The 19208-nt window shown below is 37.1% G+C and overlaps 1 protein-coding gene across 4 annotated transcripts in view; it reads left to right on the top strand.

Annotated features, from left to right (window-relative positions):
• Window positions 1-19208, top strand: part of BNC2 (basonuclin 2) — a 395304-nt gene that overhangs the window by 363204 nt on the left and 12892 nt on the right. For 2 of the 4 annotated variants that reach the window (XM_012721390.1, XM_012721389.1), the window contains one exon: window positions 14421-16390. In XM_012721390.1, the coding sequence (XP_012576844.1) occupies window positions 14421-16390 (1970 nt within the window). Of the gene's footprint in view, window positions 1-2211; window positions 2227-14420; window positions 16391-16834; window positions 16897-19208 lie in introns of those variants that run through there. The other 2 variants (XM_012721391.1, XM_012721392.1) reach the window with 2 other exon arrangements.

Below are 19208 nucleotides of genomic sequence, written 5' to 3'. Positions count from 1 at the left end.
CAGGATTGATGGGAACGCCAGATGAGGATTCAGGAATTAATAAGTGCAGCTATTTACAGGTTATAAAATGAACAAAGAAAGTATATTCATACACACATATTTATATCTGTGGTGACTTATCATTATGTGTCTGATATTGAACTGATTGGTTTAATTCATTTGTTTCCTCCATAGGTATATCTAAAATGCCTACCACATGACAGACATTGACACTTTTCGCTTTCTAACTAGCTCCATTTACTCTAAAATTTCATCTTGATCCAGAAAACATCCAATATAAATGTAATGTTGATGGAAGCATTTTTAAAGAACAATAATTTTCTAGTGCTTGCATAGAAAAAAAGTCCCTGTTCAAGACTGAAACCATCTTTCTGGACTTTTTCTCCCCTCCAGCATGCTAGCAATGAAATTAGTCCCCCTGAACTAGTGGTCTTGTGGAATGACTTTACATTTCTATTAAACATATAATTGAGGCCCTCCCTGGTGGCGCAGCGGGTTAAAGCACTGCATTGAGAAGCTTAAGCCACTTCAGCATGAGTTCGATCCCCGCCTGCCCCGTAGGAGATCCACATGGCGCGGCAGACCTCTCCTGACCCGCCCGCTGCTCCCCTCAGCAGTGTACTTTGTCAATCTGCCTGTTCTGCACCCCACTCTGTCCCTGGTGAATCCTCTCACCCTCCATATCTCTGGCCTGTACCCCAGTTCTGTATGAAGAAATAAATAAATCTTAAAAAAAAAACATAATTGATGGTTAAGAGGGGAGTTTAGTTCAGGAAAAAGTGTTTTTCAGGTTGGGCTAGTGTGGGTTGAAGAGAGTTCCACTTTACTAGCATCCATACAAACCTAGGTCACAGCAGGGAAATAGAGTAGATGTTTTCTTTCCTCAGTCAAGAATTATTATTCCAGAAGAAAAGGATAACACAGCGGGGGGACGAGGGAGCACTAGATGAGGTCACACATCCACTAAAGGTCAGTCACTCACACTTGAGTTTCCTGATCTTAGGCAAGATAATTGCTAATTTTATCTGTAAAATCAAAGTGTGGTACCAGATAACCTCAATATCACTTCCCAGTTCCTACGTTTATAATGCTAAAGAATTCATCAAGTATTGATTCATCCTGGCTATGGGAATATAAAGTACAGTAATCCTGTGATAAAGAGACACTAATGACATGGAAGTGAAGTGGGTCATTGAAGGGGCAGGTAATGCTTGTTGGGAGTGGGGAAAAGAAAGGGAAGCCTAGGATAGACATGTTATACAAAAGCTCACAAAGTTGGGCCTGGACAGGTACAAATGAGTCAGAAGCGTAGAAAGGCTCAGCATATGTCATTTTACTGTACTTGGGATCGTTTGTGGCAGGTAGCGCTTTGTGGCTGGAGTTTGAGTTCTTGGCAGGAGATGGTGTCGAAAAGGTTAATTTGGTTCCTATTGAGAGAACTTCAAATACCAGCTGAAGAAGCCACTTATGGCTTGCTGAGCAATGGAGTGAAAGAGTCCCCAGTCTCAATTTTTAGAAATTTAATGAAAGCATGTAAAGTATCAGAAAGTGAGTAGGGAAGTCCTTCTGTTTGTTTTCTTAATGACTGTCTTCATCTATTAATTTATATCTAGGTACCTTTTGGCATTTATATTGATCTTTGCAGGATTATCTTTCTGTAACCAGTGCTGTCTTAATAAACTCAAGAAAATAGTTTGTTCATCTTTTTTGAAGTGACACCAAAAGTTTATCCTTCAAATGCACACTGTCTCTCCCAACCCCAACTGAGTGCCCATCTTATTAGCAAGATTTTAAAAACAAAATCCCATGTTAAAAACAGTGAATGACTTAGAATACACTTGCCTTGGTTTTACATGCATAGATAATGCATAGATAACCTAGATAGTAAAATTAAGTAAATAAATAAAATCAGGAAAATAGTAAAACCCCTTAATTGTCACAGTGCTGTCAGACTGTCTTAACTGGGGTCTCTTCACTTTGGTTTAGCACTAATGGAAAAGAGCATTACGTGTTTTCATGTTTGCCTGCAGCACTTCCTTTGTTGAAGTTGCATTGATTGTGTACAGGACAGACACTGAGGTCAGTCTTTGGAGATAGAAGGGAGCCCGAGGGGTGTGTTTAGAATCCAAGAGGCCCCTGGGCTAGGCCTGTCAACTCTGGGTTTCATTATTTCCTTTCTTTTTGCTGCAGCTTTTCTTCCAGCCTGTTCAACGAGTGCGCTAAGAGGTACTGTATGTACGTTGAGTGAGTGTGTGTGTGCATGCATGCTTCCACCAAATCGTTTATCATCTATGCTATGAGCCCTTCCTTACAAACTTGTGGCTGTCATAAGGCAATTTGATGCAAGCTTTCTACACGCCCAGTTAATTGAGAGTTGAAAGTCATCCTTCAAATTGGTGTAGCCTGTTACTTATGCTTGCCAGTTATCAGCCACCTTGGTGTCATTTAAAAGGAAACATTTTGAATGTTTCATTCACATTTCAAAATGTTTTAAGGTACTTATTAAATGGCAGTCTTTCTCCGGAAAACCAAATGTGCCTGCTGGTTCTCATGCAAACATTTATTTACCTGATAATCTGCAGAATCACAGATTTCAGATTAAAAATAAATTCTTCCAGATTATTTATAGATGATACAATCTCTCTCTCTCTCTCTTTTTCCAAAATGCTCATCTTGTCCTATTTTCCCAGCAAATCATATTAGAGCAGAGGTAGTGACCCTGATACAGCAGTGGACTGAACTAATTTCATTGCTGTAAACATGTTAAACAATTTCAAATGCATCTTTGGAACTTTCTGAACCCATTTAATGATGTTTAAAAATGCATCAATGAAATTGGCTTAGCCTGTGGCCATTGTTACATTTTCTGTTTTTAATACATAGATCCCGTGTATTATGTCGACTGGTTAGAAGTAACCAAAAAAAAAAAAAAAGGCAGAAAGAAAGGATTCTAGCTGAAGAGTGTGACTTAACCCTAATGCACTGGATTTGATTTAGGATTGACAAATCTTAGAAAATATTTGCAGAGTGTCATATCAGCTCTTAAAATAATAACAAATGTGTTCAAGAGGCTGGGCTAACATTACTATTTCAATTTTCATGCTTCCCCCAGCCCACCTCCTCTGTTCTTCACCTTCCATTCACCCCCATGCCATTGTTGTGACTCCACTATTCAATTCCAACCTATCAGCCTTGACTGTAACATAAAACATTAAATATGATTTTACTAATTGTGATCTGCTAAAATCACATTTCAAGCTCTGTGCCAAAGCATTTTTTTTTTATTTCAGAAACAGTTTTTAAGTGATGACATGCAGTAATTTGTTCATTCTTCTGTCAGTATAATTTACAAGGCAGTAGCAGATAAACATAGCAATACAAGATTCATTTACGGTGACACAATGGCAGATACACAGAGCAGAACCCTGCCTACGAGATAAAGTGGACTGAGTGACTTATGCAGTAATTAGGGGATAATTGTCATTAACCTCACAAACAGTAGTTTACCCATATTGTTTAAAAGGCTCCAGGATGCGTAATGACAAGGTAATCTGTCAAAGCGCTAGGGGGAAATATTAATAAGATTTGTGCAAGCCTGGATAGAAAATATGCAGAAAGCGGCCACATTAAGCTAATTGGTGGATGAATATACACTTGTAAAAGTGCTTCTAATGGCACGTTTGCTGCTCTCCAAATGACTGCCGTTAATGTGGAGAAGTGGGCTGCTTAGAAAGTCAGGGCTGCTGGGACAAGAGGGTATTAAGGCATGCAGACGCGGTTATTACCTTGTACGCTATAATGCATGCTTCCTCCTCTTGTCCTCCTTTATTTTTAGTTTCTGATTTTTTGTTGTTGTTGTTGTAGTAACATATATTGATTGCGTACTCTGGTTATTCTGTTTTGATCTATATTTGTTTAGTTAGCCACCAGTCCCAAATCACCTCTATTTTGTAGTCAAATAAAATGTAAAATTTCCACATTGACAACTGCTTATAAATATACGGAAACACAAACTGTTAATGCATACATGGATTTATAATTATACACACGTGTGTGGGTGCCTTTTATAGGAACACATTTAATCTGAGCAATCAAAGGAAAGTATATCCATCAACAGTCTTGTGTAAGTGTTACAAGTAATAATGTGTTGTTCCCTGAAGAATGCTAAAGCAGGAAATTAATCTTTGTGTTCTACTGCTATTCTTATACCCAGAGAAGAACAAAGTTAAATCTCCCAATACATCTTTCTGTTCAATCACACACTCAAGTCCTCAGCGTGTTTTATGGAATACTCAATCCTCCATTCTTATGGAATACTGCTTTGTGCTTATTTGGTCCCTTTCTCACCCTGCTCCCTCACATCCTAATGAATATGTTAAAGTTCCTTAGGGTTTTCAATCAGTTTTAGTTGTAGAGCAATTTAGAGTATAATATGTGAAACAGAATTTTCCACTCAAGCTTGGGAATCCTGATACATGCTAGTTTTGAAAATCTTGGTTACGCAACAGATGGAGCTTCAAAGATTGACAATTGTGGTTGTGAAATTATTCCAGAATCTTTACCCTTATCTGGTCTATAAAATCATCATCAGCACACACACACAAAAAAATTCTGTTTATCAGACATAATAGGCGTGCACATCAGGAAATGGCAGGGTCTCTGGCATTTATGTTTAGAAATGTGAAGTTCCAGCACAAGCCCACAGATGTATGGAGACTTCCTACAAACTCAGTAGCAAAACCTTGGTAGTGAAAAGAGAGGTAAGCTAGGAAATGTAGACCTCAAAGCAAAAATGTTGGAAGGGGCTCTGGTGAGTTTTGTTTACTGCAGAGCACACAGATTTATTGGTGTCCTAGGACTCAGGCTTTATCTTTATGTCTGAAGGGAGAAGAAAACAGGATCACTTGCAGGAACCATCTTTCTCTTTCCTCCTGTCTCTAGTGTTTTCTCTTAGGATTTTAAACTGTTCCTTTACTGCCCTGAACCATAAAATGATTTATCCTCAAACTTATCAGTAGTAATCATTCCCAAGTGAATAATTTATCTATTTAAAGGGTTTAATTGAGGAGAGATCTTAGGTACAAATGCTGTTGTTTTTAGTAACAGCAAAGATGTTTACTTGTATAGACACATATAACTTTATGGAGGCGTAATGTTTACCCTGGGGGGTTGGTCTTCAAGTTGCAGAATTTTCATAAATCCTACTGATGTAATTTGGGGTAGAGGGGTAATAAGATTATTTCTTGAGCAGTTTTCATTGCTTTAAACAAAGTTTTCACTTGACCCGATCATTGAATTGATAAGTAGTAAAAGTTAATCTAGAATAATTAGTGCCTCCAGTCATATCACAAATAATCCATGAAGGGAGGCATCAGGAATATAGAATAATACAGTTTCTTTCAGTTAAGGGTCAACTTCAGACATAAGTATTTCCAAAATAAGTTGGCTACACAAGTTAGGTAACGGGGAAAATATTAGCCCAATGTTTGACATAATAAAAATAAGTATGTGTGTAGATTCAAGGAAGAGATAGTAAATTATTGATTTTTTTTGTAGAGAAAGGCTTATTTGAAAGCTTAGTAAGACTATTTTACATTCAAGGAAACTGAAGCTAGGTGTTGGTTTTGACAGTGACACACACAGCTGATAGTTGGTAAAACTAAAACTAGAATTTGGATGGTATTCAATTATGTTCTTTATTTTCCCCTAAGGTTGAATATGTGTAAGTTACATTAAAATTTGGAACCTTACTCTGTTGTAGCCCACAAATATAGTTAGATATTCTGTGGTTAAGGACTCAGAGGTAATTTTATATTAAAAGTTGTTCTGATAGGAATATCAGCTCAAGTTAAGATTTTCTGTTTTGAAACTTGAATGATTCCTAAGATACTACTATTAAATGTTAAAATACATAAGGTCTTTCAAAATTTCTCAGATCTGAATTAGAATGGAACTGGGTAACTTGAAAAATCTTTTGAATTTTTTAGTGTAATTCTAGACATTGAAGAATAATTTACTCCTGATTTTTTTTTTTTCATATGGCAAAGCAAGACACCTGCTTTATTTATTTGCAAATGAATGCCCATAGAGGACATTTGTATTCTTGGTTTTAAGCTAGACAAGCTAAAATTCCAGGGCACATAGAAGAAATCCTGACAGGCCTTTAATAGAGCTTAGTTGGAGTTTCTGTGATTAAATATGTTATAACCCAGATTATGTTATAATCTGTCGTACTCATAGGTTTTAAAATAAAAATGCTGTCAGTCTGTTACTGAGGGAAAAAGTGATAGTCCTCAATAACCACATATTCTTAGCTGGTCTGTAATCACAGGCATTCTCTCACAAAGTGGATTTTTAATAAAAAGTCAAATAATGTATTTTGAAAATCAAAACAACCTCTTAAACCTAGTACCCTGGTATTTTGATAATTATTCTGGATAGAGAAGTGATTGTTTTAGATGAGCATATTATTCAATTTACTAATATTTCATTCTTTTAAAAATTATCTTTTTAAAAGATTGTTTTCAAGTTATGTATCAGAAAAAGAAATTATAGAAATGTACTTATTGAAAAACATGTTAAAGCCAGGATCTGTAAGTTGCTTTTTTTCCCTACTACCAAATGGAGTAAAGGACGATGCTATTTCAAACTTTTTTTCATCCAGTGAGAATCAGCCCTTAATTTTGTTCTTTTCTGCATATATTTGTTATGTTTTATGTTAGTATATGAACTTCCTCCATGACTGAATATTCTGAAGTTATGGGAGGTAGGGATGAGCTAAGAACTGTTAGTTTCTGCACATATATGTACATGTATGTATGCATGAAAAATAACTTAGAAAGCCAATCTGTATATGCAGACAATCTTTATAAAGATTTAACTGTGAGCATGTCAGCTAACCAAAACTAATAAAATAATGTTTGCATTTTTACAAAACATTATTTAATGTAAAATTTTCTGAGAGCTCTAATATCTGTAAACAATCTTTGATACTGTTGTAGCATTTAATTATCCTGGGGTGATGGGGCAAAAGGAAGAATAACAAAGATATTTCAAATCAAGTTCTCTATAACCTGGACATACTGAATTAGCATTGGCTTCTGTAATCACAGCAAGCCAATATATTTCTAACTCTGATGTTTGCACATTCATTTCATGACAGTGATGGTCTTGGGTTGATGAGGAAAGCATATTTGTTTTCTGGAAATGATGTTCACACATGAATAAATGTTAGCAAATAAAGTCCAGTTTTGATATTAATTTGGAAGTTATTTTTCTGTCTGTGCCCCACCCTGATGAGTCTTTCTCATGAGACCCCTTTGTCCTTGTTAGGGGAGGAGGAAGCAGGATGGAACTGGTCAGCATTTTATTTTGAAGGTAAAATGATGCTCTTGAGAAATTCTGCAAAAGACAAATTTCCAAATAATGAAAACTGAGTAGGGCTTTTATTACCCAAAACAAATGTTGATTTTTTTTTTTTTGTCAAGTCTAATTTGAACCATTTGGTGCAATCATGGTATAAATAAGTATGTCTCATTCTGCCTACAGATATTACAGTTGTTTCAGCTGGCCTGTTAGAAACATTAGCCTAAAATACTGGAAAAGCATAGTCACATGAAAGGGCTTTGTGAATAGAGAGTGGTATAATTTTGTTTACACACACAAGCACACTCCTGATGTATAGTGTATGTGATTGTTGTGTGCCTTTCTCAGTAAGTACCCTGTAAGAAAAATGTGTTTAAATGTAAAGTTGCTAAAACAAATATGCATGCCAAGTTTTTTCCCCACTTAATTTCAAGTGTTTCTCAGAAATTATCACAACATTGCTTAAAAAAAATTTCCCAGAGTATTTCCCAGAATCTATTTTTCAATAAGAATTTTTTTGTTGTTTTACCATTTTTATTCATCGCCCCTTCTTGTACTTACATACACATAGGTGGACACAGAGACACACAAACTTTGACCCATACACACTTAAGATTGCCAACTCCTATCAATTAGGTAAACATACTCTAACCAGAAAGAAATAAAACTGACTCTGACATAAGTGAAGAACACCCAAACCAGTTAAACTTCTTGCTAAGAGAAATTTCAAAAGTGACTTAACTTCAGAAGAACAGTTTCTGTAAATTTTAATTCAAATATCCCCTAAGTTTTAAAATAGGTAACTAGTGGGAGAATGGAAAATAAGAACAGTGAAAGTTCTATGATTACAAGTTTTTTCCCTTAACCCTTTGTGCTTCCAAGAGTATCTCCGTCTGACTGCTTCGACTTTGAGCCCTCACACTCAGTGCTATCCAGCCTGCATGTGGTTTCATGCACCCTGTTTGCCAGCCATGTCTATCTCATAAGTTGATAGGAGGCTCCTGTTCATATCATCTGAGATAATGGTCTGACCCCATCACTTGCTCTTGGTATGAGTCATTAATAGTTACATGCTGTATTTCCTAATTTCTGGTCATTCCTAACACATGTCCACCTGATCAACAGATCAACACAAAGGCAGGAGACAAACTTAAGCAAATTAACTCATCATTCCTCACAACTACTTCCAAAAGTGGTTGTGAAGGGGTGTGTGCATAGTTCAGGCATTCCACATACCAGTATAGCTCTGTAGAGAAGCAAGTTCCGGATGCTTATAAGACTATATCCCTTTAGTAAAAATAAATGAGTTTGTACTCGGATACATGTAAAGCCGTCTCCAGATTAGCAGCCTATTACTATGCATCCACATATAAATTTAAAAAATAGAAAAACTTATGTTTGCTCCTCACTGGTGTTCACACAACAATGGGAGCAAACAGAAGGGATGTGCATTTGCTATTCTGGTCATGAGACTACAGGAAGCAAGAAGTAAGACAGACTATAAATAGAGAAAGTTGTGAATGTTTAATTATGAGTATGAGATTTCATGAAGTTGGATGATTTAATGTTTTGAGTCAGGTTCATTGAAATATATTTTACATACAATAAAATCAACCAATTTCAAGTATACAGTCTAAATGGTCCTATAGATAACAACACAATGATAATTTAAAATATTACAGTTCTCCCCCACCCTAACCTCACACCCCAATTTCTCTTTTTTTTTTTAATAGTCCCGTGCCCCCACCTCAGCTTTAGGCAACTAATGATCTTTTTGTTCCTGTAGTCACACCTTTTCCAGAATCTCATAAGATGGGGAAGATGTAGTCTTGTGGGTTAGATTTCATTCGTAGGTCATACTTGTAGCGTGTATCAATAATTACTTTTCTCTCTCTCATAACATCCCATTACAGAAATTACCCACTTATTTGTTTACCCCTAACACTTAACATATAGGCAACCTGGTAAAATTGTAATTTATCTTTTGTGTATTATAATTTCATTGGCTCTTTACTTGGCAATTACTGTTACATTTTGCTTAATAGAGTACCAAGCTGGGTGGCTTTGAAATGTGGTAATTTCTATACCTTATAACCAACCCTATTCCTCATATCTTGATATTTGAATTAATTCCAGAGGCAAAAGTATAAAAAAATTCTAGCAAGAAACTGTTCATGAGAATAAGTTGCCATTGTGATGGTGATAGAATAATTTCTAAGACAACACACTGGTGCATATCTAGTACATCTTATAAAACTCTGACTGTGTTCTAGGTGGTTAGCAGTCCTGACCCTCAGTGTCATCTAAATAAAAGATATAAAGTTACATAAAAGGGAAATATTTTTAGTGCTTAATGAATCATTTGAGGATTTTCTTTAAATCATATACAGATTTGACTGACAGAAGTTTATGTATTGGAATAAAAAATTACTCTGTTCCCTTGTCTTTTAAAATTAGACTATTCATATCCTACTAAGTTGAATATTGCTAGAGAAATAGACTAGATGTTTCCTCTCATCAATGTTTTGCCCTTATATCCATCCACAGACAAAGGAAGAGCTTTTTTTCCTCCGTGCTGTGTCGTGGCTGTAGCCTGCCATGACATAAGTGAACTTGTTCTTGGACTGAGGATTCAGTTCTGGGCTCGCGGTGACCTAACAATTTAATATCGAAAATTTTTGTTTAGTGTCCCTTTATCTCTTCCATCTCTAGATCCCTCTCCCCCAAATAAGCAAAACCAGTCAACTCTACATTACTTTCTCAGGTGAGATGCTTTGATGTGAAGAAAGGGCTCAGGTAAAACCATTTATCTGATGGTTGATTCCACTACCAAAATAATATTTTAAAAGTCATCCTGCAGCGCCATATAGAACTGAGTACAAGACTTCTACTAATAATTACCAGTTCCAACGAAATAATAAAAGGAAGTCTTTATTTATAGTACTTAGATGTAAGTATTTTAAGAGTTTTATACTTTTTCTGAACCTAGTAAAACTGGTTAATGAGTTACATTATTTGGAGTTACTCATCTTTTAATTAGTAGTATCTCCAGTTGTACAGTTAGGAAATCAATACTTATAATAATACCTTGCATCTCACTTAACAGTAAATCTTATTATCCTCATTTTGTAAATAACATTTACTAACATCAAGGATTAAAGGTCACTGAACTCTGGTTACAAATGGGAAAGCCTACAGCAATTTGACTCAGCAACTACAAAATATAATGGGAAGGGTAGGAGAACAGTTGTACACCCCAGTGAAATTTTTCATTCACACAGTGCCCCAGTGTGAATTGTTCAGGATATTCATATTTGCCTAACAGGCTGTTCCCCCCCCCCATTTTATTTTGTGGTAGTGCCTAATGACTTTTATGACCCTTAATTCATTTTGATACCATTTATTTGACATAGCAAGGGGGTCTAGACTTTATATCTATACCTCTCAAACAATTATGTAAAAGGACCATATTTTTCCCCTCTTAAGTCTTGAGGTAATACTTTAATGAAATGAAATAAAAATAAATTTCTAAAATGAAATCACACCTTTACTAGTTATGTTAGTATCAAATTGTCCATGATGGTTCCCAAATGGTTGCTTTCAGTTACTTGCAAACTGGTTAATAAAAGAAAACCCTCAGATTGACACCAGTCCTTATATAGTATATAGATAGATAGGCCTCGGTGGAAAGTCTTAACAGAGGAATCCTAAGTAAGCCTCTATTTGAAAATCACAGACCAGATCATACTTATTTCTATCACAAATATATTTTTTGGGGGAAAAAAATATTTCCCTTTGATGATTTCTTACTCCCTTCAATCAGTTTATCCAAAAATGTGCTAAAACTGATAGCCATAACTAGCATTGAACTTGTAGACTCCTAAATTACATTAAAAAATCAATTTTGTTCCTTGCTGCATTTATGAACATGACTCAGTATTACATTATCTCTGATTTAAGTGATGGCTTTTTTGGAAAGAACTTCTGTGGCACTTCATATTGCCTGGATCAAGGGTTAAAGATCAGGGGGCTCCAGTTTGAGTATATAATACAGGTATTTGTCTTATTCCCAGGCACATTTGTTTGCAAAGATGTTTTGTTGCCCTTCTAAGTATAAATAGCTGCTTCTTTTACAACTCCAGATAAAGCTTCTTTTGTGATTCAAGCTACCAACAAAGTTCTAAACATTTGCCTGGACCTCTTTCACCAGAACTAGTATAGTTTAATTTCAACAAAGACAGCTACTCAGGCTTAAAGAGGGTCTGAAGATAGTGGTTTTCAAAATAGCAGCAAGCAGTGTGGTGGACATGGAGAAAAGAAGTCATACAGAACTGCTGTGTACTAATGGGAGAGGGGAGCCAGGTGGCTTTGATCAGTTTCTATGGTTTCAGAAGCTGATGGTCAATGGCTGTGTAAGTACGATATTGTCTTGTTGCTACCTGGAAGGAACCTGAGGAAAAAATGACTCGATACTGCTTGGGTTGAGGTTTGTCCTTGGAAAAAAAAAAAGAAAAAGACCCATAGGGAAAGGCTCTTATAAACGAGCTACCGAGAGAATCAACTTATTAGTAAAAGAAAAATGGTGTAGAAGAAGATATTAATAGTAATCTAGAGCAACAAACACAGTGTGCTCACCTGTGGAGTGGCAGCATAGAATGTTCACTTTCCACAGTGAACTTGGAGTCAATTTCTGTATTAAATCCTGGACCTCAAGTCAGCATCTTGGCAAAACTTAAGCTGTTTCACTTCTCTTTACCTCTGTTTCTCATATATTTAACATTTTCTGAGCTCTGGAAGCTATTATAAGGTTCAAATGAGATAATCTATATAAAATCAAAATTTATTTCTTTTTACCTACAATATCAACAACCCCATCACCCCTCACCTTTCCCTACTCTTAAAAAAAAAAAAATTTAAGGGAGACCAATAATTGTGAGTGATATTTTTTAAAATATGGTTATTTATGGGACTCCGGGATCCTCCAGATACCATGTACACATATCATCATTTGACTATTCTAAGCAGTCATTGTATGAGATTATTTGATCTGAGCTCAAATTTTGTCAGTAAGATGAAGACATCTGTGTTTGACAGTTTGCATAGGCACATACACACCCACAAATACTACTTTTTGTGAAATGACAGAAGTCTTGGAGTGAGCTTTAGAAGAAATAGTACATACCAGAACTTTTTTTGTAAAGTAATTTAAGTAAGTGACAAATAACTCCTGACAATCAAACGAATTGTGATGATTCACACCCACTCACCCACTTGTGGTCCAGAGAGAATTTTATATTGTAGAATTATGGGAAAGAATTTTCCATTGCCAACATAGTTTCCTTTATCCTACATCCCCTAATATAACATCTTTCATAAGCATAGTACAGTTGTTGAAACCAAGAAATTAAGATTGAAACCATAATATTAAGTGGGCTAGAAATTTTATTCAAAATTTTCCCCTAATATCCTTTTTCTGGTATAGGATATCACATGATATTTATTTGTCCTGTCTTCTTAGTTGCCTCCAATCTTTAACCATTCTTTGACCCTTTAAAAAACAATAATCAACCCTTAACATTACTTATTGAAAACTACTAGCCACTATTTTGTAGAATGACCTTCAATTTTGGTTGATCTGATGTTTTTCTCATGATTGAAGGTCTGAATTTTTGTCCACAAAGGGGATGATTTGTCCCTCTCAGTACTATAGACCAGTAAGTTCATGGTGATATTTATTTATGCCTAATGATACTAACTTTGATCATTTGGTTAATGTGGTATCTGGTAGCTCAGACCATTGTGAAAGTTACAGATTTTCTCTTTGTATGTAATAAGTAGCTTACTTTGTTTTTTGAAAAGATTTGGTGCTATCTTAAATTCACAGTCAGGATTAGAACAGTGTGTTTCCCAGAGGCTTGCCAAGTGTCCTGTCCTGGTGGGAAGAAGCTGTGCCCTAGCAAGTGATAGAGTCATTATTTCAGTGTTTGAATAGATATCCCTCAATCCATGCTGAAATGGATTACCTGACATTACAGTGCAGGATTTTTTAAGTCCTACCTCCAGGCAAATCTCATAGTTACCAGCAAAAATGAAAGTGTGAAATGCTTTTTAATGTATATTTAACAACACTAGTCTGGTGATTACTGATGTGTATTCTCTCTGGACTCTCTTTGCCATCAGAGGAGGATGTTAAGAGACACTTTTACACATTTATTCAATCTAAATCCATCATATGTTTACTTTCTAAATATCTGTAACTGTCATTGGTAACAAGACCATAAGAAATCAAACACTTTAAGTCTAACTCAAACTTCGAATCATAGGATTACAATCAATTTTTAGAGAAAGTGCTGTTAGTTTTTTTCTTACTTTCCTTTATGAAATTGCTTGCTATTAAATGACACAAAACTATAGTCATTGAAAAAAGAAGAAAAAATACAGCTTGGTCCTGGGGAGCACGATAGGTGATGCTATTTGATGCATCCTTTTGATTCGGAAATTTATGTAATAGCTCATACTTAAAGGAATTTTCAACCTTGAGTCCAGTATCTGCTTGAGTTCATGTCTGCTTTTGTAGAAGTAAATTTTGCCAAATGTACTTAATTCCTTCTTACAGTGTCACTGTTTAATAAAGATTAAGGTACCTTTTTTTTTTTGCATTTAGAGGGGGTTGCACAGCAAGAGCTCATCTCTTATACTAATATGTGCTAAATAGTTGCATAGTATATATAGACCGTTGTTGTTAAAATAGCAATAACGAAGGCATTTTAGATCACAGGGCCCCCGTGGTCTACATTTTGTTTGCTTTGACATTATTAAACTCAATCTGTTTCTCTAACTGTGACTCTAATTACTACATTTGCATGGCAGAAAAGTTTGCTTTGTGGGTCGACTTTTATTAACAGTGCTTGCATGTTTTCTTCTACTTCTCTCTGCCGAGCCCTCATGTTCTCTGTTTCATGAGCAGAAAGAACACCTTCAGTCACATTGAATAATTATGCACAATCAATAAGTTTTTGTGTTTGTCTTTGTTGTTTCTTTGATGTGGCCTCTAGGATGCTGCCGGCAAGGTGTTGGACCGCTGGGCTATCATGTCTCGAGAAGAGGAAATCATCACCCTTCAGCAGTTTCTGCGATTTGGAGAAACCAAATCCATTGTGGAGCTGATGGCAATTCAAGAGAAAGAAGGGCAGGCTGTAGCTGTACCATCTTCAAAGACAGACTCAGACATCAGGACTTTCATTGAGAGCAATAATCGCACCAGGAGTCCCAGTCTTCTTGCTCACCTAGAGAATAGCAACCCTTCCAGCATCCATCACTTTGAAAACATCCCAAACAGCCTCGCATTTCTGCTTCCATTCCAGTACATAAACCCAGTCTCAGCCCCACTGCTTGGATTGCCTCCCAATGGGCTACTCTTAGAGCAACCAGGACTGAGGCTACGGGAACCAAGCCTTTCAACCCAGAATGAATATAATGAGAGCAGTGAATCTGAAGTGTCTCCCACACCTTATAAAAGTGATCAGACACCCAATAGGAATGCCCTAACCAGCATTACTAATGTGGAACCCAAGACCGAGCCAGCCTGTGTGTCCCCCATTCAGAATTCTGCTCCAGTTAGTGATCTGACCAAAACTGAACACCCAAAAAGCTCATTCCGGATTCACCGGATGAGAAGGATGGGGTCAGCCTCTAGGAAAGGAAGAGTGTTCTGTAACGCATGTGGGAAGACATTCTATGACAAGGGTACTCTCAAAATTCATTACAATGCTGTTCACCTGAAGATTAAACATCGATGCACCATAGAAGGTTGCAATATGGTCTTTAGTTCCCTCCGAAGCCGTAATCGCCACAGTGCAAACCCTAACCCTCGCCTTCACATGCCTATGCTACGGAATAACCGAGACAAAGATTTGATTCGGGCTACGTCAGGAGCCGCCACCCCTGTCATAGCAAGTACAAAATCAAACCTAACACTCACAAGCCCTGGCCGGCCTCCGATGGGTTTTACCACTCCCCCACTAGACCCTGTCTTACAGAATCCTCTCCCTAGCCAGCTGGTATTTTCTGGGCTAAAGACTGTCCAACCAGTTCCTCCATTTTATAGAAGTTTACTCACTCCAGGGGAAATGGTCAGTCCTCCAACCTCTCTCCCAACCAGTCCCATCATTCCAACCAGTGGTACTATAGAGCAGCATCCCCCACCACCCTCTGAGCCAGCAGCACCAGTCATGATGATGGCTGCTCACGAGCCCAGTGCCGACCTGGCACCCAAGAAGAAGCCCAGGAAGTCCAGCATGCCTGTGAAGATAGAGAAGGAGATTATAGACACCGCTGATGAGTTTGATGACGAAGATGATGACCCTAATGATGGTGGAGCCGTAGTCAATGACATGAGCCACGACAATCATTGCCACTCCCAAGAGGAGATGAGCCCAGGCATGTCTGTGAAGGACTTTTCTAAGCATAGCAGGACCCGGTGCATTTCAAGGACTGAAATAAGAAGGGCTGACAGCATGACATCTGAGGACCAAGAGCCTGAGCGAGACTATGAGAACGAGTCTGAGTCCTCAGAGCCCAAACTCGGTGAGGAATCCATGGAAGGGGATGAGCACATTCACAGTGAAGTGAGTGAAAAGGTCTTGATGAACAGTGAGAGGCCAGATGAGAACCACAGTGAGCCCTCTCACCAAGACGTCATCAAGGTGAAAGAAGAATTTACAGATCCCACTTACGACATGTTTTACATGAGCCAGTATGGACTGTACAATGGTGGGGGCGCCAGCATGACTGCCCTGCATGAAAGTTTCACATCTTCTCTGAATTATGGCAGCCCTCAAAAGTTCTCCCCAGAAGGTGATCTGTGTTCTAGCCCAGACCCCAAAATCTGTTATGTGTGCAAGAAGAGTTTCAAAAGCTCCTACAGTGTGAAACTTCACTACAGGAACGTTCACTTAAAAGAGATGCATGTCTGCACGGTGGCTGGCTGCAATGCTGCCTTCCCCTCTCGCCGAAGCAGAGACAGGTCAGTAAATCTCCATTGGCTGCTACTGCTGGGGGTGGAGGGTGCCAGTTTCAGTCATGTTGTACTTAAACATTAAGAAATCCAACTTAGATGTTTTTGATGCATTGTAAAGATTGTCTGCAGTGACCACATGATAATCAAGCTGCCATGCTCATGAAGGATTGTTGCAGTTGGTGCTTGTTATGATTAAGCATGCAGAATCATATGCCATCTTACCCAGTAGTGCACGCCATTTTTCTCTGTGCTCTGTGTATGTGTGTGTGTATGTTTTCCCATGCATTAAGGTGTGAGTAAGTTACCCGCGTACACAGTTCCCTGCTTTCCCATGAACCTTCACTTAGAAGCCGCAGCTTCTGTTATATATATTTATATTTCTGCTTTGCCATGTGGCTTTTTAATTAAATCAATATATTATCTTCATACACACATATTTATCCAATATAGAAACAGAAATTTACGGATGGAAAGAACCATAGGTCCAGGACATCGAGACAGCCTGCATCTCCGTAGGTATAACCAGAAATGTTATCATTCTTACATGAGTATTTAGTGTGTCCTTAAATTCTTTAAGAGTCATGAAAATATCACTAGAAAATGAGCCCAGATAACTGTTGATATGGGGAAATGGTATGGTGGTGTGGGTGTCTTTATTTTAACTTTACAATGTCTGAGCACTTCTCTAAATATAGTCTATTGTGGGAATTGTGCACGGAAAGGAAGGCTTGCATATACTTTTAAGATCAGTTGAATACATTGTGTCCAACCTTCAGATGACATAACACCTCAGCTATGTAGTTGCTGTTCTAAAACAGTTGGGCTTAAACAGAAGCAGCTGGTTCTAAACCTACAAAGTTCTTTTTCAATTCTAAAGAAAATGTAATATAAATGGAATGTGTCAAGGTGGCCACTGGTGGGGTAACGCAGCTCTCCAACACTTGCAAAGAGAAGCTGGTGAGCAGATCATTTACACCACACACCAGCCCGTCTCACACACCAGTTAGTTCTGCTTTGTCAGAGGTGTGGTTTTATTTTTATGTTGTCTTTTTAAAATATTTTTAGAGAAAATTTTATCACATGGCATAAAGTTCAATATATGTTGAAGCAACAAGTATAGGAAATTTTCCCCAAAACCACCACCAACATTGTAGTGCTTATTCATTTGGGTAGAGTTCTTTGACAGAGTAACACATAATAAAAGTAACACTGAGAGTAAGTGGCCTATCATTAGAATATTGCTTTTCTTTATGTTGTAAAGATCATCTTAAGTAAAAGTTACATTTATTTCCATTTGTACCAGAATACAAGGGGCCTAATTGTGAAAAGTAAAGTTTCTTAGAAGAGTAAGTCACTTTCACTATCCAATTCAAAAGATGCTTTGAAGTGAAATCTGTAACAATAAAGATTTTCCTTCTCCCATTTCCATGCCCTCTCCCATTTACCATACTCTTGAGAAAATGTTTTCTGTTCGCAAGTTTTATTGACATAGAATATGGCAGATATGATAACTATACTTTGAATAATAAAATTTAACATTTATTCAACCTCCCCATCCAACCTCCCCATTATCACATTGTGATAATGTGATAATGAGGTTAATGCATTGATTTTTTTAACAAAAACAAAAGACTCATGAAAACCTGCATAAAATATTTATGGAAATGGAATGTTTGAAGACAAGCCAAAATTTAAGCTTATTTGCATGAATTCCTATCAGTTTTAGTTGGTTTGCTGAAATTAATCACAAATCACAACATGGAAATAAATGACTCTGAGATCAAAAGATACAGCACCTGAAGTTTGGTGTTTTTACTTATGTCAGACCATGAGAAAACACAAGCACTTATGCTTCTATGTCCTCATGCACAAGGAGATATTGTTTCGTAAGTGGTTTATCTGAGGGTAAATACTCACTGATAACTGAAGAAAACTTCAGTCACCATTTTTGTATTATGACTTGGAACCATGGTAGGTGACCAGCCATGTAAAAGATTAGCCCAGTATCTAGGATAAGTTGGATACTTTAGGGTGGAAGAATAGTACAGATAGTCTCCCATGTGGATTGAGATACGTAGGAGACTGTAAACCTCACAAGATAGGTGATGCTTTTCATTTTGGTGAAATATCCCATCACACCTGATCTTTTTATTCTGGACTTGTCACATATGATAAATGAAGAAAAGCACATTTAAAAAGTAATGTGGTAAGAAAGTATTTTAATTCTTACCTGAAATTTGCTTTCCTGATCCAGTTTCAACATTTAACAAAAGCTCTGATCCTTTATAATTTTGACCTGTTTTACTTAAGAAGAAAATGTTTGTTTTTGTTGATTCTATGCCTTTATACATGGCACAAGTTTAACTACTAACAGATAACCAGAAACAGTATTGCCACTGGTGCATCTTTTTGTACATCAACAGAGTAGGTGCAAACATTATTATAATAATAACATCCTATTATTGCCGTTCCATCAGCTAATGCCAATCAGTAATGTAGCCTCCTTATTTACAAGGCCTCTTGGATCACATCACTGATCTGCCCATTAAACTTACTTTCCCTTTTCTCTTCATTTCTGTTTATTTAATCACAGAACCCCAGGAATTTTGTATCTCTTCTTATCCCCCTCTTAAATTCATTGTGAAGCTAAGACAAGTTTTCTTACCTTTCTCTGAACAGACCTTCCCCAACAGAAGCCTTCTTTTGCCTTTAATCCTACAGTCCTCAGACCCATTTCTTTTTCTCCCAAAGTCTCTGTTCATCCATCCTTTCTCCCCAATGTCTTCCTTGTGCAAATAAAGCATTACAAGGGATTTTGAGTGGG

This window comes from Condylura cristata, unplaced genomic scaffold (assembly GCF_000260355.1).
Source record: "Condylura cristata isolate star-nosed mole 26May11 unplaced genomic scaffold, ConCri1.0 scaffold00006, whole genome shotgun sequence".
Lineage (NCBI taxonomy): Eukaryota > Metazoa > Chordata > Mammalia > Eulipotyphla > Talpidae > Condylura > Condylura cristata.
This window is presented reverse-complemented; position numbering and strand designations above follow the sequence as displayed.